At 38.3% G+C, this 28,000-nt stretch overlaps 1 protein-coding gene and 1 long non-coding RNA gene across 12 annotated transcripts in view; one reads left to right on the top strand and one right to left on the bottom strand.

The window, feature by feature from the left end:
- NRG3 (neuregulin 3) overlaps positions 1-28,000 on the bottom strand; it is a 1,004,034-nt gene that overhangs the window by 213,102 nt on the left and 762,932 nt on the right. For all 7 annotated transcript variants that reach the window (XM_084795997.1, XM_084795995.1, XM_084796000.1 and 4 more), the window contains exon 3: positions 14,812-14,885. In XM_084795997.1, the coding sequence (XP_084652123.1) occupies positions 14,812-14,885 (74 nt within the window). The remainder of the gene's footprint in view (positions 1-14,811; positions 14,886-28,000) is intronic.
- On the top strand, positions 24-27,905 carry LOC311605467. Of its 5 annotated transcripts, none has more exons than XR_014781966.1 (5): positions 24-121; positions 913-997; positions 14,519-14,700; positions 26,445-26,723; positions 27,800-27,905. It is a non-coding gene; the product is annotated as an uncharacterized lncRNA (long non-coding RNA). The 5 variants fall into 5 exon arrangements; XR_014781967.1 differs by lacking the exons at positions 24-121; positions 913-997 and adding exons at positions 2,240-3,374; positions 14,790-14,972; XR_014781968.1 differs by lacking the exons at positions 24-121; positions 913-997 and adding exons at positions 2,240-3,374; positions 5,062-5,627.

Genomic DNA, 28,000 nt, shown 5'->3' with positions numbered 1-28,000 from the left:
GCCTTAGGAGTCCCACATGAAGACCCAGGTGCACAACTGTTACACATGCGCAGATGGCTAGGTCTGTCCCATGCATGCTCTCTGGTGGCGGTTAGGTCTCTGTGAACCCTTATGTGCCCAGGTTAGTTGTGTAGTTTTCTTGTGGTGTCCTTGACCCCTCTGACTCCTTCAGTCCTTCCTCCCCCTCCCCCACAGGATTCCCCAAGCTCCACTTAATGCTCCTGTGTGGGTCTCTGCATCAGTTTCTATCGGTTGCCGGCTGAAGCTTTTCTTAGGACAGTTGTGCTAGCCTCCTGTCTGGTGTTCCTGTTGCCAGCAGGCCTCCAGGAAACCAGAGTTGTGGGAAGGAAAATAGAGCACAGGGAACAAAGTGAAGTTTACCCCACATATAAATATTTAATTCTTAAAAGTTTTACATAATTATTAGAAAAATAATTTAGATTTGCTGTTTCAATTAATTGTGATTCTACACTTTGCCTAGTAGTAAGTGGTGTGTTATTTTCACTATCTAAATGCTAATCTTTAATCTGCTAACTTAGCAAGCATTTTTATGTTCATTTAATGAATTTTAAGATAGTCTATATTTCTCAAATAATAATAATAATAAAAAACACCACGAAATTGTGTTATACTACCAGTCAGGAATGTCTTACTGCATGGAACTGATAACTGGGTGCAGATGAGTGCTGGGAAAGGGTGAAGCAATGCGATTGAAGTTACTTCCTGTCATGCTGTCAGCTCAGGAGTGTAACGGAAACTGTCCTTGGTGCTGAACAGTCTCATCTCTCTTCTTCCTTCTTGTTCTCTCTCAAGAAGACCGGTGCTAATCGTACAGCTTTCAGCAACATTTCTGTATTTATCTTATACTAGCTCAAATACAAATTTGTTTTATTATATTTGTTTATCTTATAGGCATGGACACTTGCCATGGTGCATGCGTGGAGGTCAGAAACAGCTCATATTTGGCAGCCTTGAAGAAAACATCTTTCCTATCTTGGTGCATCTAAAATTCTGAATGTAAATCAGTGTCTATCATATCTCATCATTATCACACACCATTATTTAAATAATCAACTGGACATGGTCATTTTTCTTTGAGAGATCTGTATATACAATAAAGGCTTTACTTCTCCTTGATCTGCTCCTGACTAGAAGTTCGATAATGCAAACATGATTTCTTTCTTGTTTTACACAATTCGTTCAAATTACCTCTTCAAATGTGTCGACTTTTTAACTGTCCTTCTCCTAAAATGATGTCTTTTGTTCTCATTTTAACCTGGAACATGACACATTGTGTAAGTGCTTTTCCCACATAATTTCTATTGGATGATAATCAGTTGCTAGTAATTTCTCTGTGATCTTTTGTTTGTTGCATTGATTTCAGATTTAAGCCGCCGACTGATTGGAAGTGTTCCAAATTTGGTTTCATGTGGAAGGATTTGCATCAGCTCTTGTTCAGCCAACTTTGCTTTTAGATTTTTTTTTTTATAGCTGTGCTCATATACTGTAGATTAAAGAGACTTGAGAGTCTAGCATCAGTTCAATTGGTGGGGGAGGAGGGTTCTCCCTTTCTGAGGACTAGGGGCCTGGGATGGCAGGAAGAGGGAAGGAAGTTAGGACCAGGAGGAGGCAAAGGAGGGAGCTATGATCAATTGGGATGTAAAGTGAATAAATTAATTTTAAAAAGGAAAAATTGTCTTATTTTCATGAAAATACATTGCTTTATTGTAATTGTATTATTTCTCACATATTTTTAAAACTCTTTCTCTTTAAAATGATTTGACGATAAGGGATGGAATTTAACTTAACGTCATGCTTTTAATTTGTAATCTACATTTATCTAACAGCTCAAAATTTTGTTGTTTATATTTGATACTTTAATCTATCTGAGAGCCTTGTTTTTTAAATATGAAATATATCTAATTGTTTTCATGTAGGTACTCATTTTCTCTAGTTCTATTTGTAAAAATGTTTTTGTTCTGATAGTATTTTATTAATCCATAATTTTATAAATTACATTACATGACACTTAAAGCTACTGGGAGTAACATACTTTGTCTGTTTTATATAATTGCTCATACATTTTCACTGTATATATGCTTATATTTATAGTACACATTTACTTGTGCATGCTATTTCCATATATATTCAATAAATATGCTTCCCATATAAATGCATGTTAGAATTGTACTTTCTAACTCACTCTAGCTGAAAATTGGTAAGATTTAGTAGGCTGATATCCTTTCTTCTCTCCAGTTTTAATGGCTAGTGCCTTTTTTATTTCCTCTGTAGACAGCTCATCACCTCTGAAAAACAGAATATAATGAACTCACCCTGCGTATTTCTATTTTCTTTCCTATTCTTTCATTACGCTTGTTAAAATTCCAGTATTAAGCTGATTTTTAGGAGAGTATTTTTTTTCTACTTCTTAGCACATGATTTGTTATTTCAACTTAATTTTAATTGAATTATTCTTTATACTATTTTTGCGTTCTGGATTGATTTTTAGATCTGACACACTTAACTCCGTGAATGTGAAATTTAAATGCTCATATCTTCCTTTTCTTGTTATGCTGTGAATTTCCTTGGGAGATCTCTGTCATCTGGAAGGACAGACACCACATATGTTCTTACTGCCTATAGGAATTTTCCCGGGTTGTCTCTACTAGGATTTTTTTTTCTAATATGTATCTCAGAGCAGTTTCTATGCTGCTTTTCAGCCTACTCCAAAGGTTTCTGTTGCAGAAGATAAGAACAAATCTAGCTATAAACCACAACTAGACATTTATCGATGGGACAGAAGAGTCCCTCCAACAATGTTCAATAACTTTAGGCTCTGGGTGGTATATTCTGTAAATTATTTCACATACTTGTATCCATTTGGACTTATGGCTTTAGTGTTAAAATTCATGTCCAGTTCTTCAGATACAGTTCAAAGGAAATTTCTTTAAATGTTTGTTCTCCTTTGTTCCTTCCTCCCTTCTTTCTTCTCTCATCTGTTTCTTTCAAGAACAGATTGTCTTTATTTTGCTATTCATTTCCATTGTTAAGTGCTACAGATGTATTGATATTTTATCAACAAGAGTTGGAACATCTGCTTTGATATTGTCTCTCAAGAAGTACATCTATGCATTACATTATAGCCCTGTATTATGTTTATACATTGCCTCATGGCATTGTATTATGATGTCTATACATTGCATCAGGCCCTGTAGTATGATGTCTATACATTGCATCGTAGCCCTGTATTATGTCTATACACTGCACCATGGCCCTGTGCTATACCACCGGAGGCCCCTTCTGCATGTATCTACCACCTACGTCAGGAGCTCCATGCATGCCCAAGATCAGGTCCTGTGGTAGTTTTGGTAACAGTAGGAATTTTTAATGCAACACATAGCATCCCTTTGGCCTCATGACTAGCTGTTTTTATTTATTCATATTATCATTACAGATGCTAATCTGGTTTGGTTGAGGTCGGCGCACTCTCTTTAATTACAGCCACAGAACTAAATAAGTCAGGAGTTTACCAGAATCAGAATAGCTGAGTAGTTCATCTTCTTTCTGTGCATACAGAGCATGTGCAAGGTAGCATCACACTACTTTCTCCTGCTGAGACACTTCCTGTGCTGTTCCATTTACTCACCTGTTACAAGTTTCATTTGGGGGTGGGCGGGGGGGCGGGGAATGGGCATCTATAGATTGCTGACCTGGCCTTCAGCAATGAGGTGCAGGAGGGGCCAACAGGAAGCACGGATATCTGTGTCATAAAAGGCTAGAATCATGGGAATGTGATTCTGTAGGTTTTTAATGAGAATGCTAAAGTGAAACTAAATTTTTCCCCGTATTGTGCTGAGCAGTCATCTAGTTGGTCAAAGTTCTTAAATTGACTTATTATTGAAGGGGCAATTGTGTATTCACTGAGACATTTTCTGTCTGGAGATCCCTCCTTTTATATTTCATCACTTTCCACAAATGTGTCTCTAATTGTTCTTGTGGCCATTTTCAACACGGAGAGCAAATTTCAGTTTGACTTTTAAGTCCTAAAATGCTCTTTCACACTTGCTTTCTGACCAGATGTTCAGCAAACTTCTTCGACTTAGAATGTCATCCAAGGCTGTGAATGATACCAAGCATCACAGACACTTGGAAAAAACAAATTCAAGCAAGTTACTGAGGCATAAAAGTCAACCTCAAACACAACAATAAAAGCAGAACCAATCTTGTAACCTTCAGCAATCTTCCTTCCTCCTCAGCTGCAGTAAATCAAAGCTACTTCATTTCAGCTAGGGGATGACGAACCATTTGAGGTGAAATAAGTGTCATTCTCATGGGATGTTCTGACCAAACTTGCTGCTCTATAGTATTAACATACAAGATACGGATTTGGAAAGATTTACAGGTGTAGAAAGAAAGATATTGACCAAAGTCAGGCAGGTGCAAACCTGCATATGAAAATCACTTATAATTTAATTTTTGCAAGAAAATGAATTTAATGAAAATTCATTTGGTAAGAAGTTAAATATATTCAATCTACTAGAAAAACTAGATGAACTAGAAAATTCTCTTGGGTATATGAAAGCTTCTTGTCTACCAAATTCCTCTTCCTCAAATATTCTAATACAGGTGAACACCTTGATAAAAATGACCATTACTTACTTACACACACACACACACACACACACACACACACACACACACACACACACACACACACCTTTTCCATGTGGAGTATAGTACTGCACACAGCTTTTTTTTTTTTTTAGCTTACTGTTTTAAGCCACTAAAAATGAAGAAATTACAGCAAGAATAACAGAATCATATAAGAGAAAAGAAGCATTCAAATACATCTTGGTGCTAAAGCACTTTCTTATAAGCTAGAGTCATTATCACAATGAACCAAGCTTGTATCCCTCTGCCCCACACAGCCAATGCTCTCATCAGAACTATTGTCACACCCAAGGGTCACCTGCCCCTGATAGTTTTCTCTGAAGCTTCACTTATGCTTGTTTTTTTCTCTTTTTCTGCATGAACAACTTATTTTCTGTTTATATCACTTAGCTTAATGTAGCAACATGACTTTCTTCTAAAACATATTTGATTTCATGAACTGATACATGGTCTCAGGTCCTCTTTTGAGAGATGAAAGAGTGAACTTCTTCAGTAACTGGTTTCTAGTTTCTCCTCTCAACTACACTCAGTTGGACTCCTTATCTCATATGTCCGTGAGACTGCTATTTCGTTTCATGTCAGTGACACAAGAGTAAGGTTGCATGCCCACCATCTATAAAGTCAGCTCTGGTGGAAAAGAGGATGGAGCATTCACAACTCGGTACACTTAGTCCCTGAAAAATCCTATGAAAGAGCATCCAAAAAAACCAGCCATTCCAAAATGTAGTAGCTGCTGGCAGTAGAACATAAATGCATATGCACATTTGAGAAAGGCTAATTAGCATAGGTGAAACCACTATGGTTACATCAGCATTTGACATAGAGCATCACTAAGGTACATTTGAAGTCTACACAAGCAGCTGAATAGAAAGAAACACCAAAGCCATGAGTGGAGGGAGCAACCTAACGTCAGATGTTGCAGACCCCATTGGATGTGGAACAATTTTACTTTGCAGGTATTTCTTCATTTTAAAATTGATTTTTATGAGTATAGGTGCTAGTATACCACATACATGTCTGGTGATCATAGAAGACATCAGATTCCCTAGAATTGGAGTCATGGAAGCTGTGCGCTGCCATGTAGGTACTGGCAACCAGACCTAAGTCTTCTACAAGAGCAACTGATCTGCCTTTCCAGTACTACAGTCATTTCTTTACTTTGAATCTTTATAAGTCCTTGCTGTTTTCGACAATTTAGCCTTCCAGTTCCTGCCACCACTGAGTATCTGGAAGTATCTAGACAGAGACACTTTTAGAATAGCTAGAAAACATTCCTTATCATGACATTTTTTAAATAAAAAGAACAAAAATTAGGAATGTAGAGTAGAATAATTTACATTTATGTACAAATCTAGGAAGGGGGCTCCCGTTCTTGTATCTAACTACTAAGCCAAGTTCCAGGGAAGGCTGGCTATAGAACTCCCCTCTGATAGCCACTGTATGGGTGATCATCAGCCCAATATACAGTATTCAAGTATTCATATGTACTCTATCAGTGCACTTTAAATCATCCTGTATTATTTGTAGTTCCCAATACAATATAAATGCTGTACCAGTATTTGCTATGTATTATTTAGGGAGGGAGACAAAAAATCTTCACCTATTTAGTATACATGTGATTTTATTTTTAATCAGTGTTATTTAAATATGCTTGTGTAGGACAACTTTCTGACATGTATAAGAATGATACCCACAGATAATTCTACCTTTCACCCCCATCAAAACCAAAACACTATGAATGTAACATTTATATAATTCCTGAGTGTTTCATGGTTCTTCTTGCTGTAGGTAGTTTATTGTATATATGTGTAATAATATAAATGTATACATAAAAATTAAAAATAAAATAAAAACACACAAATTGATTGAAATTATTTTTAAAAATCTTCCCTTTGCAATAGACAAAAACTATCACAAAAAACACAAGTGATAAAATACAGATAATAACTTGATATACAGTTATGCACCTAAGAACTGCATTTCCAACCCAACTCCTGTGCCTAAGGTTTGAGGAACATGGAGAAAGAACAAGGATACCAGAAAGTCTGTTGTGAGACTCTGTCTGCTAGAGATGACAGAGATGCTTCATCCAGGATACCTCAGTAGTGTGGCTGCCTAAACAAAATGTCAACAATGGCAACGCAGACAGAGCGACATGGAAAGGGAAATCTCAAGGAGTCTACCCAACTTACCCAAGGAGGCAACTGATGACTAGTCAGAAAGAGAGAATTAGGCTTCTCTAGAGATGAGCCTCTAATTGGTTATCTACTACCAAGTAGTCAGCTCTAAAAACAAGTACTTAGGGTCTATGAACTAAGAAAAACTTAGCAGGTCATGTTTATATATTTATTCACACACACACACACACACACACACACACACACACACACACACCCCACAATGTAACAATAATAATCAAAGAAAGAGGGCCATGCATTTTAGATAGAGTAAGGAAATAAAGGGCAGGGCCACGTGAAGGATTGGAGGGAGGAATGAGAAAGGGCAAATGATAATTTTAACTTTGTTTTAGTGAGGAAAAAGATTAAACTGCGCCTTGAGGATTCGGGCAATTCACATTAAAGTACCTATTTGAATACTACGAACTCATAAAATTCCTCAAGCTAGAGAGAAGGAGCAAGGTATTGGGAAAACAGAACCTAATTGGCCTGACTTAGGTGATTGGCAGAGCAAGGAGCTACAGGCAAAGTGAATCCTGCTCTCTCCCACTCCAACTATGGGTGCTGTACTTAGAGACAACAACATTCCTGTGAATTCTCTTTAAACTCATAGAGCATCAGTGAAATGGGGCCTAGAGCATCACTGGATACTGACTGCACGATAAAACAATACAGAAGGCTCTACTGGTCTAGAAGAGTTCAACCTAAAAGGACCCAGTTTCTTTCAATCATCTGTATTAATGAGATAGGGTCAGAGAGTGACTGGTTTATGCTTCATGTTTTTAAGAATCTGCATTTCCTACATTTGTATATATATATATATATATATATTACCATGACCGTATTGTGTGCCCTCTAGTGTGAGTGGTGTCCATCAAGTTAAAGTGCTGTGCAGCCCATTCATTCATACATACCTACTTTGTGTGGAAAGCCCTCTCCGGTTCTCCTTATCAGCCTTTCCTGAGGTGACTCCCTCTGTCTTGTGTGAGTTTTCATGGTCCCTTTACATTTACATTATTTTTTGTGTAATTTTCAGCAGTATCCTCTATGAAATTGGATATTTTTGAAGTTAATTAATATGTACTAGTTTGAGTCGATGTTAAGTGTCCGCACAAAATTCCTATTGTGAAACATAACCTCTAAAGCAACAGCATTAAGAGTCAGTGACTTCAGGAAGTGGTTAGCTCATGAGAGCAGAGCCTTCATTAAGGAATTTGCACTCTTTGAATGAGGCTTCAGACTAGAAGGCACTATTTAGCATGTAAGACATCTGACATTGGATCTGCTAGTGTCTTGACCTTCAGATGTCCCAGTGCTCAAGAGAGTGAGAAACATTTCTCTTGATTGTAAGCCCATGGATTGGTGGTATTTGTTTATAGTCACACAGGTACAGGAGAACAGTAGGATTTCTTAATAGCATGCATTATTTATGCTTCATTACTTGGGTAATGAATGAGTGAATAAAGACGTGTACTATTTTGGCTGCAGACTGGATACCAGTGCTGAGTCATGTGCAGGGACAGTATGCTCAGCATCAAGGGATGTCAGTTAGTTTCCACAAGCAGGAGAAAATTTTATATATTCAGAAACCAGTGCTCAGTCATTGCAATGTTTCAAGGCCATAAGAAAAGTGCATGTAATCATAAGAGTAAAATGAGCACCACCTAGTTCCAAATTTAATCACTTTTTGATGTTCTCTCCTACTAAATATCCGTAGTATTTCTGTGTACTAGTGGTCAGCTGTGAAGGCCAGGTATACAGAGCATGGCTCTTCTGGAGATAACTTCTAGTAAGTTCAAAGGCATACTGAGTTTGTATACCGAACTTGTGCTCAGGTGCCCTGTTCCAGCCTCTTTTCAAATTGTCTTCTCTTATTGTGCTGCTGTGCTACCAGAAAAGCACATAATACCTTGAGCCTCATGCCTTGCATACTGGAAAGTGACCATCCTATTGGCTTTCTGAAACAAAACAAGACAAAACAGAACAAACAAACAAACAAACAAACAAGGCACAGTGCTTTCCTGATCCATTGTGTCTGAGGATCATTAAAAAGTAGGACCTTATTAGCTTGCCATTTTTTGCCCTGAACTCTCTTGGACTAGCAATACACATGCATGGTAGGTTTGAGTTTGGATTCTTACAGTGATTATTCCTAGGAGGATTAGGTACACAAGGCCAACCTGGTGATAATGATGGAAAACTTTATTTCCCATCATCTTTTACAACAGTTTTCCAAGAACCGAATTGAGATTAGGTTCCGGGTATCTTATAGGTGGTCTCGTACAAAGCCTGGGGTCAGTTTTCCAAAGATACCAAAGAGTAAATGAATATTAGTACATATTGATTAGCTTAGGAGATTTACATTGGATAGGCTGTACAGAGCAGAGACTCAGAAAGAAGAGTCAGTACTGTCCTCAGCTGTTCACCAAAGACTGCCAGAAGGGAGCTCAGGTTTCTTACCGCCTACTAAATGAGCACTCTTGAAACTGCACATGGGAGTGGGATTCTAACTAAAGTCAAGATGCTAATCCATTGTTGTGAAGAACTTTAAAGTTGGACATCTAGATTTTCAAGGTAAAAGGGGTTGTATCAATTCCCTAATTTTAGCCCACTTCATAAAAAGGTATTGCGGTTGCCTACTTTCAGGAGGAATGCTACAATAGTGTTGAGTAAGGCCTTGTTGTGGCCCATTGAGGTAAAGCTCCTTCCTCTAGCCAAAACAATAGAATCTACGTTCTTCCTCTGGACTGAGTAGAGATCTCACAGACCAAGTTACCCATAACCTAAGAGTAAATCTAGCTGGACTATCAATCACCTGGCCAAAAGACTCAGAAAGTCTGATTCACCAAAGCCACGTCAAAAATATAGAAAGAATAATTACTACTTTAATGAGGTAATTTTTCCTTCCCAGAAACCCCACCTATATTAAAATCCTTTGTGAAGCCACTGCCATGCTAAAGTTTACCTATTTAGGGACATCTTAACTCTCCCTTTTCAGTCTTAACTTACTCCCTCTCTTTGTTCCAATTTCTTTCTCTTATATACCCCTCATAGCATAGGCATGCTGTCTGCTATCTTGGACACAGGGTTTTCTTCTCTGAAGCTATTTCCCCCTCTTCCTTCTACGATATAGTTGCTTATAAATGACATTGTTTTCTTCCTTCCTTGTCTCCATCTTCCCCTTCTAGCAGCTGCCATGATTTATGGCTTGTCTATTCTATAATTGTTCTTTTAAACTAATAAAATTGTTCAAGATTTCTTCTAAGTCCTTTTAAAATTATTTTACTGAGGAGACTATGTACCCTAAGAAGGGACCTCAACTTCCTTGGTAGCATATGAGATCCTAAATTGGAGGGGGGGTCCCCAAAATTTCTGGCAATAATATGTGCCAGAGATGGATATCACTTTCCATGTTATCTTGGAGAGATTGCGTAACTCCAGAAGTTGAAGGTGGGTCAGGTGCTGGTCAGATCTCAGGCTTCAAGATCTGTTGACTATTGTCCTAACCATGCAAACACTGCCTATTAAACTAAATGACAGTGGGAAGAGAAAGATGTAAAGAGGATTAGAATGATTTGTAAGTGAAGAGGTCCCTAACTTACAGAGCACATCTTCTCTACCCTCTTTTCTCTACTCTGCTGTGAATATATTCCACATCGCTGTTCCCAGTCTCATTCTACATGATTCTAGTGAGAATTCAGGTTGGCATATTCATATCTTGTCAAGCCATAGCTAGCTCAGAGCTCTCTACATGCATCTCACTTTTTGTCGTGATTGAGAACGACACCTGACAGGGTGGGTAATGGTGGCCAACAAAGAAATGGAGGCAGAAAACCTGTAGGCTGCCTGCCATTGGTAGAGAACAACAAGTGTTCCATTAGAAAGTTCAGGAGGTTGATGGTTATGATCTATGAACAGAATTGATAGTAGCAGGAGAGGGGGGCATACATATGTGATATATGTGGTCAAAGTCCATTCCTCTTACCAACTTCCTACCTCCCCACAAACCCCTAGTGAGACAGTCCTATCATAAACTGAGCCCTTAAGAAAGACAGCTGAAAATATTAGGTTTTATACTGTTTGTTCAGGCTTCCATACAATTTGCAAGGTTGTTTTGGACATATGAATTCAATATGGAATTGTCTCATATGTTCTTTTTAGCACCTTTTCGGTTTCAGGTACTTATAGAAACCACTGTAGCTCCCCTGGTGACATGTCTATCTCATGTCCTCAAGTACATCCAAAGTAATGTCATTTTTCAAAATATGTAGTCAAGGGTGCCACTTTCTGAACAATTCTGAATTACCTAGGGAAGAAAAAAAGAACAGAGAACTTAAAGCCCGCTCTGGGATTTTGACCAATCGATGCATGTATGGGTCAAATAGAAAGAAAGTGGAAAAGAAGGAAAAGATGGAGTTAAGAAAGGACAGGGAAGAAAAACATGGCGGTTATTGGAGGAACGCTTATTCCCTGAGAATGAAGCCACTCTGAAGAGATCATGAGCTGCAAATTAAACAATCCTTCAGTAAGAATTTTGACAAGGAAATTTCATTAGGGATTTAAATCTCAATGGAAGCTCAAGTTGCTGCATTAAGATATGAAAATTGTGCAAATATTGTTCCTTAGAATGATGTTTGCCGCAGGTCATTGAGCTTCAGTCAATGAAATTTAGAGTGATAAATGTCCTGTTGAAAATAACTAGCAGAGGAAAGGTTCCAGGAGAGGGAGAGAAGAGACCAACGGTTGGGAGCTTAGGCCCTAGAGTCATTTGGAAGAGAAGTGAGGCTCCAGTGTAAAGTGGCTGTGTGACCTTGAGGTAGTGTATTTTGCATCTCTGCAGTCTAATTTCCACATCCATAAAATGTGAGCAATTTCCATTGCACTCTCTACTAGTCTGTGATTGTTAAGATTTAATGAAATAATCTAGTCAAAGCCCTTCAGCACAGTTTCTGGCATGCAGAGCATCTAGCCACATATTCATAAGGAAGACAATGAGGAAGAGGGAGTGGGCTAACACCCACCAGGTACTGGCTTTAGCCATGTCCCTGTCATACCAAAAACTACCATTATTGCCTTCTCTCAGATGAGAATTATGAGACGTAGAAGCTGAATAAGTGTGTCAATCCTGTTTAAAGAGGTATGTAAATGTTATACCCAATACGTAGCAGTGTTTGTGCATAAACATGTTATTTTCCTTCATTAGTTGGTAGGGTCCTTAAGAGTTAAAAATCCCATTGTATTAGCATAATCTTGCTGATTAGATGACTCTCAGTAGTTGTTTAGCAAAGGCTGGTGGAATGAATTAATGATCTCATAAATAAATGTACACATGAATATATATGTGACATAATATGTAACTCAGGGACTCTTCCATGGGTTCTTTTTTCAAAATATAGGATTTCTCTGTTTAGCCTTGGCTGTCCTGTACTCACTTTGTACCAGGCTAGCCACTAGCTCACAGAGCTCTGCCTGCCTCTGCCTCCCCGAGGGCTGGGATTACAGGCATGCACCAACTTACTTAGCTCATCAATGGATTCTTAAAGTGTGAAAATCCTTGATCTTGATTTCAAGGAATTTTAGCATTTTGAATCTTACATATATATATATATATATATATATATATATATATATTTTAAACAAAATTTTGGGTAACAGGAAAACAAGTTCACATAATTCTACAACCCCGAATCCTAAAAGAAACCCCTTGAACAGAGCAGTATATCTATTTTCTAACTTTAGATCAAAGAATGCTCATTTTGAAATTCTACAGAAAATAATCTCCTGTTTCATGGTTTCATTTGATAGAAATATTTAAGTCATTTGTCATTCTAGTGGAAGACAAGGTATGAGAGATGTTTCAATGATAAGCCTGTTGCACATTATTTCTAATATTTCTTTTCTCACTATTGGTGCATTAAATAATCCCATGCACTGTAATCCTAGTTATGATCATAGGGAAATTTTTTCTCTGAGAAACTCCTAGTCAGGGGTGTGAGTCACATACATAACATCTATACTGATTGTTTAAAGTTTGCCTTCACAATTTGAAAATGTCTGTCATTATCCTCCTTGAATTAAATTTCTGAATTCAACTGGATCACAAAATTTGATTAGGTGCTTTAATGAGAAGTTATTTTACCCACTTTGTATTATCTACAAGGCCTTGTCTAGAATTCTGCACTTGATAAAGATTTTATAGCCACATATAAAGTTTTATTTTTTTTTGAAAGAAGGGGCTGGTGAGAGAGTGATTTGGCTCAGTGGGTAAAGGCATTTCCACAAAACCTGACAGCCTACATTCACTCTCTAGGATTTACAGGGGCAAACTGACTTTCAGTTTTTCTCTGACCTCCATGTTTGCACCATGGCATACATATGTGCACATGAATACATATGTGTGTGCAAATATGTGTGTGCACATAGTAACCCATACAGACACACACACACACACACACACACACACACACACACACAATACATATGAACTTAATTTGAAAAAAGGTATTAAAAAGAAGAAAAGGAGAATTAGAGGTGAGAAAAATGGGAAAGCAGAAAGAAGGAAAGAAAATGAAAAATGAAATGCAAAGTGGACACACCAGGGACCAGCTTTGAGGCAGTGGAAAGGAGAGAGGGAGAAAACAAATCACCAAACTCATTTTTCATGTGGATTCCTAATATCCCAAATGTATGTGTCCAAGAACAACTTAATAGACTTTTTGATACTAGCTCAAGGAGTCGTCACCTAGCACAAACAAAGAAATAACCAGCAACACTCTTGTGATAATTTCTGGAGAATGGTAAGTCACACCTCAGAGAACAGAGATCTTCTGGGCTGTGTTGGTTACTGGCCTTTTAGCAACCTCCTCACTCCACAAGGGGAGCTAAGTTTGCTAATGTTACAACAAGGTGAATGCCTTGCCAAAATAAAACACATTTTAATGAAAAAAAATTCCATTTTTATATACATTTGGATTTAGCCAAGATAATTTGACCAGACATCCATGGAACAAATTGATATACACTTTATAATATGGTGTTGAAGACAGACAGATGTGTTCTGGCTGTTATAAAACACAGGAGGACTGGAAAGAACATTTTATTCTGTAATCAATACAAAACTCCTAGGATTCTCATGAGGCATGTTAGAGCTATATAAAACAATAACATTGCTTTTACAGCTTATGTCACTATCCTCAATGAACTAATTTTTTTAGTCCATCAAAGTCTCTTTTCTTTAGTGGTGACTCAATTGTAGCAGCAACTGACAGAGCGAAATAGCTTTCATGGCCAACATAATACTTGTAGTTTTAACCAGAACTGGTTATTTTCACATGGGAAGTTATTTTTAAATTCATATGCCAACTGAAACTAATAACCAATAGATTGGAGTTGTAAAAACTGTCTTCTTTCATGAAGAAAAAACAATAATTTCCTCTGTATTATAATCCATGATATGAGAATAATGTGATCAGGCTGGAGCTGTGTTTCTAAGGTTTATTTGAAAACATCGTAAGTAATTTCATATGCATATTTTCTTCTTCCAGTAAGGTTAATAACGTCACCATTATCACAAATTACCAGACAAAGTCTCAGAAGCAATATGAAAGTTCTGTTTCATAAGACTCTTCAGAGTAATAAGCTATTTATATCTATCCTTCTTGCCGGACCAGAGTGATCTTAGGAGTCAGCCTGGGCACTAAAGCAGGAAGTTGCCTGAAGTTGGTTCCTAGCAGAGGTGCAGGGTGGCGTTACTCAGGAGAGTTAGCCCTGGCTGTGCTGTGGACAACGGCACCTTCACCATTTTCTGTACTTGGAAGCTTTCAGAGACACAGAGCTGAAATACAACCTTCAGGTGAGTTTAAAACAAAAACAAAAACAAAAACAAAAACAAAAACAAAAAAACCTTCACTCAGTCAGGACCATCTATACATCCCATAACAGAGAAGAAAAAGGCTCAACCTACTTGGATCCGATAAGATGGAGTCTGTTTTCGGCAGAAACTGATCACAACGGACACCTTGGTAGCCTTCCTTGCACCTGAGAAGAAGGGAAGAATGACAAATGTATGCATGTGGTTGTGAACTATTCCAGACTTCATCAAGCAGATTAAGCACTAACAGCGAGGTGAGAACAGGCCACCAAGCCTTTTGTGTTTGACTCAGCCTGTTTCTGATATCCACGGGCAGACTGTAGATTTTATAGTGTGTCCAAAACAAACAACTAAACATAACACCCAGAAGCACACAGCTTTGCAATCAGAGGTGCAAATGCATTAGTACCCAAAGAACAAAGTCACCAGCATCTGAAACACCCCTGTCAATAGTGTGGATAGGGGTTATCCTAGTGCAAAGCTGGCAGCAGGTGCACACGTCTTTTGCAATCATACGGTCTCCAAATGCATTCAGAAACATATTGCAACCAGCATTTTTCTTACAAAACACATCTTCTAGTAGAACACATCAGTTACAGATTTAGGATTACTGTATTGTTTCCTTGCATTTTACTGTTTTGCTTCTTTGCTGATAATCTTGTTTTTGAACTCACCTCTTAGCTATTCCTCTGACCAGTGTCAATTATTTGCTAGAAATATCAGCATTTCACCTGGGAATTTCTGAGGGGCATCTTTATAACTAGATCTCACTGTTTGCTCTTTTATATTAAGAAAACTTATCCAAAGTGTCTGGTCTTTGCCAGGCATTATATATTGCAAACAATCCTGCGTGAATACCTTGCTGACGCTAGGGACACTGTAGAAGCAGCAGCAAGGAGATACAGACAAACCCTCAGTCCTGCTGTTTCCACCTGGTTCAATCAATCAGGGCCACTTGACCAGCTCAGACAACAGCAACACATCCATTGCCAGCTCAAGCAACAGATGTAACTAAAGGCTCAAAACACTGTCTTGGTACAGTCTCTTCCAATTGGATGGTAGTGTTTACTGGTCTGCATGAGACTTACATAATCTGTCATGCTTGAGCTAATCAGAAGAATCACTATTGTCACCTATGGGATGAATCTGTCCTACTTACAGAGGGGGAGAAACTGGGCTGCTGACAGGAAAATCAGATTTGAAAAACTGTCATCTGCTTGTTAGAAATTGATGAAATTGATACAAATATTCAACAAGATGGTCCCGCTTGGCAGGGAGGGCTGTAGAATCTTCACCAGTAGTATGCTTTGTTTTCTGAGTGTGACAGAGTGTTGGATGAGGCTTATTTAAGAGAGCAGCAACACTGAAAGCAGCTATGCGATTTTCTGCTTTTCATTTTGAGCCAAATTGGAACTCAGGTAATCAGACAGGCTCTCTTCACCACCTTTTAAAAACATGACACTCTCAAGTATATTTAGCAATTTTTCAGAGAGACTGAGAACAAAGTTTTCTACTATGTATATACAGATATCCCTGGAATCTCAGATGCCTACGGAGTCATTTGTGAAAACCTTTATCTTCATAGATTTCAAATAAAAATTATTTTTTGCTAGGAATAAAGTTGGCAGATGCTTGCTTTTCTAATGATAAAAAGTCAGCCAGACAATCATACTTCAGGCTAAAGCATATTTGTGATAAATAAGATAACGTTCCATTTTCTGAACACTGTCCTGGTGCCAATATTTGCTTTCATTTAGAATTGTCCATGGCAAAGCACTTCAACCCTCGTTGCCCATGACTGTGAGTTATGCCCTGGATATGTTATCACACCAGCCACTTTCTGGAGATGTTATTTCCAACCTACATGAGAGGTATTAAGTACCCTTTAAGTGTTTATTTAATGTGAAACTGCCATCCCAGCATTGATAGCCTTTAAAGTAAAGTAACTTTGTTTTATTTATTTATTTATTTATTTATTTATTTTTGCTTTACTTTTTAAAGATTTGTGGTTACTTAACACACATTATTCTATTTGTGTGTGGAAGAAAGAAAGAAGTTTGAAATGTTTCCTGTCTTAAAACAATTGGCCATGAATTACCACCCAACTCAGAGAATATTATCCCTCATGGGGCATAAAAAGAATTGTGAAGAAAAATGTAAAGTTGCTTCTTTACACTTCTGTGCACTGCAGCTAATAGGGCTTGATGCTGCTGTAGCAGCTTTGCTCAGGGTAGAGATCCCAGCATGGGCCACATACTCAGCCCAGCAAGCCTGCTCTGTTGGAAAAGAGGCACAGAGGCATGTGGGCCACTGCTGATTGGTGCTATGATTTGAAAAAAACACACATAAATTTCTAATTTAAAAATCACACATGCATCATCTCGATAAGTTCAGACCCATCCAGACATGAAGATGGGATGTTGTTAGCACGAACTGCTGATGAAATAAGTTGGATCTTTGACAATATTAAAGCATCAGAGGAGAAAACGTCATCAAATGGACCTCTATTGCCTGATTTAGTCTGGTAATACTGTGGAGCTTGCTTCTGTGTCTTAATTGGAAGGTGGCAAGAGTCATAGTTTTCCTTTTGAAAAACATAGTACAATGACCAAGCGGGGCATTTATACAGCAGAATGTAAGTCCCATCTTAAAGCATGACATAATGAAGGCACACTTAGGAGTGCATAATTAATGTTTAAACATAAACATGACTGTCCATTAAAAATCACATCCCTTTCCTTAGCTAGGCTAGTAATCTGTTTACTTTCTTCTCTGTTTTGCTCTGACAATATTGGTCCACCTGTTCTCTGTATTCCTTTGCCTTTTAGGAACCTGCATTATAGCTACTATATTAAAAAACCACAATATTGTTCAGTTATTTCACAGTCAAGTTTTGATTCTGCATACTCAGGCAGGAAACAGTCAGGGTTGACGAAAGGTTGTATGAATAAAATGAGAGAATTATTACTAACTGTGAAATTGCCACAAAACAAAGTTGGTGTGCAAGAGCTGAGACATTTTCCTGCAGGCAAAATTAGCTTCAAATTCCCCATGTTTACTCTGAGCTGAAGAAGTTGTCTCTTTAGAAAACTGTAACTTCTTAACAGATATTTTGTTTTATTTCCAAATATAAAAGGTCATACAGAGGAGAAGCATGGGGACCGCACTTGAAGCCAAGTAGGGAAGGTGAAAAGATACAGCCATAAGTATGATTGTTTCCTATATAATAAGAGGGACTAGCCACTGGCCCTGGCGGACACAGAGTAAGAAAAAAGATGAGTACTCTGTAAACCCAGCCCCAGCATCTGCAAGGTGTAGCCAAAGATGAGCCTAGGTACCACATTGCACCCATGTCCACAGAGAACAAGATTGTGTAATTTCAAGTGTCCACATGACTTCTTAACACCCTCTCAGACTTGCCTTTACTCTTGTTCCCACATTTCAAGTTTCAGCTGAAATAAAAGGCATCCTTTCATATCATTTTCTCTCTACATTGCACTTGAAAAAAAAAAAAGCCCAGTGGCTCGCTTTAGAAAAAACAAAAATCCAAGGACAATCAGTAGAGCCATGGAGACCAGCCAAGATGAGGAAGTACAAAATACATTATCTCTGGCTAGAATTCAATACTTGTTTTGTCTGGCATGGTGAAACAGAAATGGCCAATATATCAAGACTGCCTGTGCAAGGACCACAAAGGAAAGAGTCTTAAGTAGTCCGATTGGCGCACTTTCACTGCCTCATGAACGTCTTGCAGGATCGTAAATAGCCGTGAGTGCAGTGACTCGTGCGTGGCTGCTGGAGGAGGGAGGAATTCGTGATGGTTGAGTACTCTGCCCTAATGGGACATGTGTTGCTCCCCCACTAAGTCTCAAACAACAACCCAGAAGCAGGAAAAGAAAGAATAAGAGCAAGAAGATGGGGATAAAAACAGGGAAGCCCTGGCTTTGGAGTATCACATAATCAATCCACGCCGATCTCACAGCAGCTGATGCTACTCCCCCCGGCATTTGGACAAGAATGAGCCTGGTCCTGTCAAGAGCACATCATCAATCAGGAAGGAGGTCACCAGGCCTATCCTCCCTGATGATTTGCTAGCTGTCAGTAGACTCGGTCCTGGTTATAATCAGTGGGGTCATAAAACAACAGTAACAACAAAAACAGAAATGCGGGGAAAGAACTAGGATAGAGGTTGGAGGGTGGATAACAGAAGTTGGAGAGAGATAGAGAGAGTAATGGGTGAGAATAACTAGAATGCCACATATATATGTGTACATATATATATATGTGTATATATATATATATATAACAATTTGATATAGATTTCATATATATGAAATTGTCATAGAAAAAGGTAATCGATAAAAAAAGTAGTTTGGTCTCATGTTTACATTAGATGGGAGTGGTCTTCTCTGATTGGCTGAAAACAGCTCTCGCAGCCATCACCTGAACTACTACTGTCACCATTTTCACCCCTTTCTTACAGCTCCCATGCACGTTTCCTTGCTTGAGCTAACAATCCTAGTGACTCCAGGTAAAAGCTGAAAACTTCCCAGGTGTTTTTAATAGCCACACAAAGCTTCCAGAATTTTAAATTCAGCATCTCGATAGAATACTTTAATTTAATTTAAAACACGTGTTATGTGAAGTACATTTTTTTTGGTACTTTCTTTTCCTCCTAAATTTACTTTCTCATTTCTTAGAGGAAGGCGTTATTGCTCACCTGACCTGTTCTCTCATTGTTCTCTGTCTCAAATCTCACATATGACCTGATTACATACATGGATGATCTATCCAACACATGATCTGATTGTATAGTCTTTTATCCTTAGGGGAAAAGTAGCTATTCCCTTTGATATGACCAGAAAATAGCTGCATGGCCTAAGTGAACTACTCTATTAATTTCAAGGATCCTATGAAATGCAGTTTCGATAGACAATTTCTCTCAGTATTTCACCCTGTCTCCTGCCAGTCTTCTTCAGTCCAGTCTTTGCATAATGAAAATGGATAGATCACCATAAAACTACATTTATTTTCGGGGGGGCAGAGTAATTATAGTATTACCTGATTCTGAATCCCAGAACTAGTATTTAATACCTGCTTAACCTTTCTCATCTATGAAGATAATGTCAATTAATGGCTAGAATTATAATTAGTAATAAATAATAGCATAAAATGGCACATTGTAAGCATCCAATAGGTTCCAGTTTTGTTCATTGAACTATCATCCCAGCTTTTTCAGAAAGGGAGCAGACAAAGAAAAATTTTATCTATACAAATCCCACAAGATTTATACTCCCTGTAAACATAATGAACTGACTTCAAACTTCTGCCTTATCTGTGTTTTCAGTGTATAGATTGCCATTCATTCCATGCTTTATGCGAAATTAAATAATTGAAAATATATGGCAGTTCAGATACCATAAACTGAAACTATTATTTTAAAAGTGGTAGCCTAAATTCATAAATTATTATCTAATATCAAAATGTTCTTAGGAAAACAATTTCATAAATACTGACTTAAAGTCAGACTTATTGATTTAAAAATCCTCATTATCTATAGCTAGGAAGTGTCCCCAGAAGAATATTTAATAAACACTGCTAAAATTTGTTTCTTTTTTATTCATAATTTGAAATTATAGATATTTGGGATGTATAACATGCTTGAAATTTGTATGTATTGTGGAAAGGGTAACCAAAGAATACAAGTAATGCTTTGTATATATTTTGCAATAAAAATACTTAATATTTATTCAACAGTTTTTAAATACATACACACATAGTTGTTGTATAGGTCCTACAAGATGCAGTATAGCTTTTGAATTTACTTCATTCATAGCATTACTGGGAATGTATGTTAGTACACTTAATGTGGAAAACAGTATTGAAGTTACTCAAAAAGTGGAAAATATATCTGATTCAGAAACCTCACTATTTACTTATGTATACAAGCAAAGCGAAAAAGCATGCCCTAGCGTATTTAGGGCTAGTTGCGTGTTTATATTCACTGAAGTGTTATTTACAGTAGCCGGGATATGGACATGTCCTAAGTACCTAGTAATAACAAAGGGAAAATAGGTAAAGAAAAATATAAAAACAATGAGTTACTTGCAATTATGATGAAAGAATTTCTTTCTGTCCTTTGGGGAATCACAGATGCACACTATGTACATCATGTACATCACTGACCTGCCTGGCTAACTCCTATAAGATACTGTTCATCTGTGGAACTTAAAAATTTGACTTCAGAAACAGAACAGAAAGGTGGCCATCTAGGAGCTTAGGGCTGGGAAACGAATGTTGATGACACTTCTTAATGACAGACTCCCTGGATTAAAAACAAATATAAAACCAATTAACCAGCAAACACAAAGGATGGCTTCAAGTAAAACAAAGTGAATGGCCCTGCAATAGAAAGATAGATATGGAAATGTCATGATTCCATAAGCTGGTTGATCTGAATGATAAATGTAATGTGTGGGCCAGAATTTTTTTTCCCCCTGGGTCTGCAGCCTAGAGCCTTTGGCTCAAAAGCATTAATGGTTTTAGAACATATTCATGTCCCCAGCCAGTCTTCAATTGAAAGTAGATGTAGGTTTGACCACAGAGAATATTGTGACATTGATTAAAGTGTAAGCTTTCTTTAGCTGAACTAAGAATTTAATTAAGTGATCTTATTTAAAAGGGAACACTAATTAAGATAGAAAGATCTGTAAGTTAACCGCTTGGTATTAACACTGCCTACTGATTGTGGATACAGCTTTTCTACACTTTTGACTATAAAAGGAGGAGTTTAGGGTTGAATTTGTGTAAATTCCAGTGTAGCAGCTACCTTCCATAATGCGGTGATTTCCCAACATGTTACCAAAACACCTTATCAGTTTAGAGGAGTCCCAACATTGCTGGTGAAACTGATTCTTCTTACATCACTCTGATATTTCTGACTAGTGAAACAGTATCCAAAATGTAAAGAAAACACTAGGATTCATTTTGCAATTTATCCCCTCAGGAAAGTTTTGTATATGAAACCTAATGGAGACTAATTCCTTAGCGTAAAACTCATGTGATTTCACATGCAAGTTAGAAGTCCTCTGCTTAGATAAAGAAAGAGAATACATTCAGTCACCAAGGGGTAAAGGAAAAGAGTGACAAATTTGAGACATACTGAGGAAACACAATAGCAAACGTGTGCTGGCACAGCCTTAAGGTCTTCTCCACCAGGCAGCGCATCTAGCAGTTACCTGGCCAGGTACCTCATTTGCCATTAAACCAGTGGCCATTTATCCAGATCTCATTATTTTACCTTTTACTATGGCACAGTTTTGCTGGGACTGTCATTGCCGAGAAGGGACTACATCCGTTTCCAGGGGCATTTAGTGTTTACTATGGTGTCCTGACCCTATTTGCTCTGGACTTTCACTTTTTCCTTCCGACTTTAGTCACAAAACTAAAACATATAGCATAGAATGAAGGTACCAGACAATGCAGGAAACTGTATCGTATGATTGAGGACAAAGATGGGCTGACTAATCCACTCTTCCCAGTTTAGCTTTGATTTTTTTTCCTCCTTTATTAATTTATTCTTGTTACATCTCAATGGTTATCCCATCCCTTGTATCCTCCCATTCTTCCCTCCCTCCCATTTTCCCCTTATTCCCCTCCCCTATGACTGTTCCTGAGGGGGATTACCTCCCCCTGTACATGCTCATAGGGTATCAAGTCTCTTCTTGGTAACCTGCTGTCCTTCCTCTGAGTGCCACCAGGTCTTGATTTTTACCACATATGAAATTTTAAAAAATAGTCTAGCCAAAACTAACCTATTAGCACGGTGGGGAAATGATGAGATCTCTCTTCGAGAGTTGCAGACACTCAGCTCGTCCTCTGTCTCCTTTGCTCCTGAACCTATGCGCCTACATGACTATGGACCAACTCCTATGATATCTTTTGACCTTGTTTGTTTGCTGACAGCTCTCCCTTCAGGGACCATCACTGGGAGTAAGTAAAATGTCAACAAATAGCATTAGGGAAGAAGCACAATTCTGGTAATTACAGATGCCAGGGAGCAGAATTGTTAGCCACAGTCCAGCCAAGGCCACAGCACGAATCCCCCTATGCACAGGGGACTCATACAATGAGTAAAAATGCTACTTTAATTTGTATCTCAGATACACAGGATTATTTTCATGTGTATGACAAAAGTAAAATCTGCGGTTGAAATTAAAATTATATTGAGCGTTTCCATGAAGTCCAAGTATAACTTTTGTGTACTGTGGTTTATTTGCTAGCTTGGGCAAACTTATGTGGGAGAAAAATAATTTAGACAGTCCAGAGAAAATTACCAACAGGAACATCTATATTTAAGCTAAGGGATAAGCATCGCTACCATAACTATTAATTCACCATTCTGATATGTTCTGCAATGTTGCAATGTTGTTGCTTGATGTATGTTTTGTTTTGTTTTGGATAAGGAATTCAAGAACTTACTATACTTTTGTATAAGTCACAGAAAACATGGAATGAGCTCACACAGCCCAGCACATCCCTCTTCAACAGCCTGAGCATGGACAGGCTACTACTCAACAAGATGTAATGATCAAATGAAATCATACTGTGTATAATTGATAGAGTGTCATCTTGGTAGTCTGCTTATTCTTTCTTTGAGTGAGACTTGGTATCCCATGACCATATAGTCGGGGAGGAGGTCCCCTTCGGTTAGTCCTAGGGGAGGGGAATAGGGTGAAAGCCGGAGGAAGGGAGGAATGACACGATACAAGTGATTGGATAACAATTGAGTTGTAATCTGAATAACCTAATTACATAATAAAAAAATAAAATCACAAATGAACTGTTGTTTTAAAAAAAAAACCCAATAGAGTGCATGGGTCTGCTTTGATCAGATCACCAGCATACTTTGCATGACATCAGAATAAACTATAAGGGATCCTGGGCAATAGTCCCACTGGGATAAAAGGGCAAAAGGCCTTGTTGCTTCATTCTTTAGCTCTCTTCACTTTGGCTCTCTCTAATGCTCATGTGCTATTGATTTTGAAAAGAAGTATGCATGAGTGTGTCACACAGGGACACAAAGAGAGACCCACATGGAGAGTTATGGTATTCTTTCTGGAATTCAGTGTTAAGGGGCCTGAGATAGTGAGAGAGTATGCCATTGATGAAAGACAGAGAGAGAGACCAAGGAAGCCAGCCTTGTTCTTTGTCTGGGCTGTGAGGATGACTCCCTGAATCAAAACAGTACACAGCTTGATAAGGAAGAATCAGAAAAAATAAATAAATAAATAAATAAGCTAAGAGATAATTCTTATTTAAAAGGTGTCCCTATGACTGGCATTATAAAGGAGAAGGCCAGCTCATTAACAAAGGAACTGATAAACCACCCACAGCATGTTTCAAAAGAAGTGGTAATAATTATTGTCTTCCTGAGAAAGGGGGCAAAGCAGCCACACAGTGTCATTCACAAATCCCCTTGCAAACATCACAGAGCAAGCTGAAAAAAATCACAGAGCTTTCTGATTTAATTAAAGCTAGGAAGAAAAAACAAAGGCTTTTAGTTTACATGTCCAGATCATAGAAAGAAAGCTCTACATGAAATATAGATTGTTTTTAAAAATCCATTTTAAAAGCCTCGTGACATACAAAACCCAAATTCAATAGCACAGTCTCTCATTTCTCCCAAGATATTGTCCAATCAGCTAACTAGGCACAACGTCTCTGCAGGCTAGAGGAGGTGGGCAGCCTTGATCGGAATTCGCAATGCCAGATCTCCCTTGTGTGATAAATGATTCACTGCCGAGGGAAAAAGGATATGATCTTTCATTATGTATGACATTCATCAGCAAGGAGGAAGCTTTGGCCTGAATGGAGAATGATTTCATATTAAAATGCCTCATGTAACTCAGGCTGAGCTGAGATTAAATCAGGATCTGGCCTTAAAAAATAAAGTATAACTTAGGCTCTTAGGTCTAAATGTATACTCAGCTAAATATAACTACTATGGGTTTGAAAACCTCTTAGAAAGAATCCAGAGAACTACACCAGTTAGTTGTGTGCAAAAGTCTCATTTACTTTTCTCCTTTTTAAAAATTTACTTATTAATGTATTTATATCTTTATGTATTGGTTTTTTGAGACAGGGTTTCTCTGTGTAGCCTTGGCTGTCCTGGACTCACTTTGTAGACCAGGCTGGCCTTGAACTCACATCAATCCACCTGCCTCTGCCTCCCAAGTGCTGGGATTAAAGGTGCGCTTCACCATGCCTGGCTTTATTTTTAATTTATACTTTAAATTTATATCCAGATCATATCTCCTTCCCTCCTTCATTATACTATTCTGCACACTGAGGTTCATTAAAACAAACTTTAGCAAATAAGAATAATAATAATAAGGTAGGTAAAAAAAAAAAAGAGGGAAGAGACAGAGTGTGGATAACTAATTTACTAAGAAAGGTGGTGCTCTATCTAGAGTAGACAAACTGAGACTCAGAAGCTCAATCTCATGTGTTATTTGGAGATATGAAACAAGCAAAGAGGAAAAAAAATCGAACGATAAGTGTGTGCTAAGCTTGCCTATGTTTGGGGAGAGGCTATAGCGAGGAGGTAAGTTTAGGGAGTCAGAGAGCCAGCTGTGGTTGGCTGTTCTGCCTAAGGAGCACATCTGCATGGTGTCTGCCTTTGTTCTTCACGCTGATTGGCCCTGAGCTTCAGGGGATACTTTTGCCTGCATATCCCTTCTCGCCATAGGAATGCTGAGATTAAAGATGGGTATCCTGCTGTGGTAAGCTTCTGTGTAGATGCCGAGGGCAGAGCTCAGGTGTTGAGGCTTGAGGAGCAAGGAGTGCTTTACCCACAGAGCAGTGCCCCAGCCAGCATCTATGCACTTCCAGTGTAAAACTACTATGCTTACTGGTGATGGCACATGGGATGTGGTAGGCAATTTAGTTTTCAAATATGATTTAGGATCTTGGTTCTGCTGACTGTATCAAACAAGGCTCTTCTCATTTGACTCCCCCCCAACATTACATTATATGATACACGTGCTTGTGTATATGTATATACGAACAACAAAACAGAAAACAGACTATCCTAATCAAACCAGATGCATCTGTAGATTTTATACCCAATGGGTATATGCCATGGAGAAGAAATCATAAAAAGCGCCTGCTCCAACGGCTGTACTGTATAGAGGAGGAAGTTTTGAAACGAGAACTGGAGACCTGGGTAAGACATCAAAGGGCACAAGTAGTAGAACAAGGTCCAGGACACACATCTTCTTTCTAAATTTAGGGTTCTCTTGCCATTTCATGCTCTAGGGTTCTCTCATGCTTTCTTCAAAAAAATCAAAGAGATTCTTACATTCATATGGAATGCCTGATGCCAGACCTTTCCAATTCATTCCAATGAAACATTTTCTTGCGGAGAAGCCAGTGTAATACAGCTGGCTACAGTCCTACTTCTCCCTCTTATTCCATCTTTATGTTAAAGCCAAGATTAAAAGGGGGTGATACTGTTAAAGGTACTGACTTGGATCTGACAAGACTGTGAAAAAAATCACACACACACACACACACACACACACACACACACACGTGCGCAAGGGAATGGGAGCAGGTAAGTGGAATTCAGAAAAATGATACTTGTATTAGTTACATTTCTGTTGCTGTGATTAGCATCATGGCCAGGGCCACTTAAAGAAGCAAAACAGTGCTTTATCTTACAGTTACAGAGAGACAAGAGTTCATGATGGCAGAGCAAGAGAATGAGCACTGGAGCTCAAAGCTGAGGGCTCACGTCTTCAACTACAGCACAGAGCTGGCCTCCAGTGACGTACTTCCTCCAACAAGGCCACACTTCCTAGACCTCTACAAACACTAATAGCAACTGCAAATAAGGCACTTAAACATTCAAGCCTCTGGGAGACATTTCTCATCCACACCATTACAGTCCTTCACTGGGCTGTTGGCAAGCTACAACGAAAGCCCAGAAGATGAGTAATGTGGTAAAATCACTAATATCCTATGATTACTTTCTACTAACATTAAGCATGGAGAGGGTCATTTTTGATGCTCCTTTTTGTGTTTGTCTTAGAATACATTGACCAGAAAGTGCTTTTAGGAAGTATCTCATTTTATAGAATAGCAGTTAAAGCAAAGGCCAGCTTCCCTGTCAGCCTACATCAAACATGCATGCATGTGCTAAAAGATTGGCACAAGTGAGAGATAAAGTAACTCTTACAGCAGCTTCTGGTTCTTAGATTTATACAGCTTTTCCTCACTATTACAATAACACTGGTTATGGGACTGTGTTGACATCACAATCTGAATATGTTCAAGTCTCTTATTTAAAATGATATAATACCAGTATATGAACTTCATAGTGTTACATAGTTATAAACTTATGGGGAAATAGGAAAAATAAGTATAGACATGGTCCAGAAAAATAAGCATAGACATGTTCAAGAAAATATATTCTTTCTTTCAAATCATGTCTATTAAAACTTGGCTTGTTTTTTAAAAAAGGGGGGATGGGTAGGTACTGAAGAGATGGCTCAGAGGTTAAGAGCTCTGACTGCTCTTCCAGAAGAACTGGGCTCACCTCTTGGCAACCACATGGCAGCCTACAACTGTCTGACACACTCACAGAGACATACATGTAGGCAAAGCATAAAATAAAAATAAATTATTTAAAAAAACTGAGCTTAATCCAAGGAAGAAGTGATCGTTGTGGAGGTCTAACCATGCAGTATAAACACCCATGCGAGGTCTTATAACATTAGTAGCAAAGATAATTTTCTCCGTTTAGCTTAAGGCAATAGGTGTGTGTGTGTGTGTGTGTGTGTGTGTGTGTGTGTGTGTGTGTAAACTATATTAATAAGAAAATCTTTATTGTAGTCTCATTGTAGATCATCCCTAGTCTTTCCAACCATGCCCATGTGTTTCTAGATCACAAGTGTCCCCAGTGGCACATGCTAACACTCACAGGGATGGACACATGCTCCCATACCCTGCTTACAGCATATCAGGGCAAAGATTTTTTTTCCCCTCTGAAATGTCACTTTCTTTTTTGCCAGTACAGCTAATCTCCCTGGCCCAGCACATTACAGAGCCCTGCCTACTAATTACTTGAAGCTTCTCCACTTGTTTGAAGATGAAAAGCTCCAGTGTTCTCATCCTCTTCCTTGGCTTCAAATAAAAAGTTATATCATACAAAAGTTTCTGGGGGATTTATTATCAGCCCTTTATCTAAAAAAAATTCTACACCACAATTCTGATTACA

This window comes from Acomys minous (assembly GCF_964271855.1).
Source record: "Acomys minous genome assembly, chromosome: 9".
In the NCBI taxonomy this organism is placed as follows: domain Eukaryota; kingdom Metazoa; phylum Chordata; class Mammalia; order Rodentia; family Muridae; genus Acomys; species Acomys minous.
Note: the sequence above shows the minus strand (reverse complement) of the source record. Positions and strands in the feature narration are given on the sequence as shown.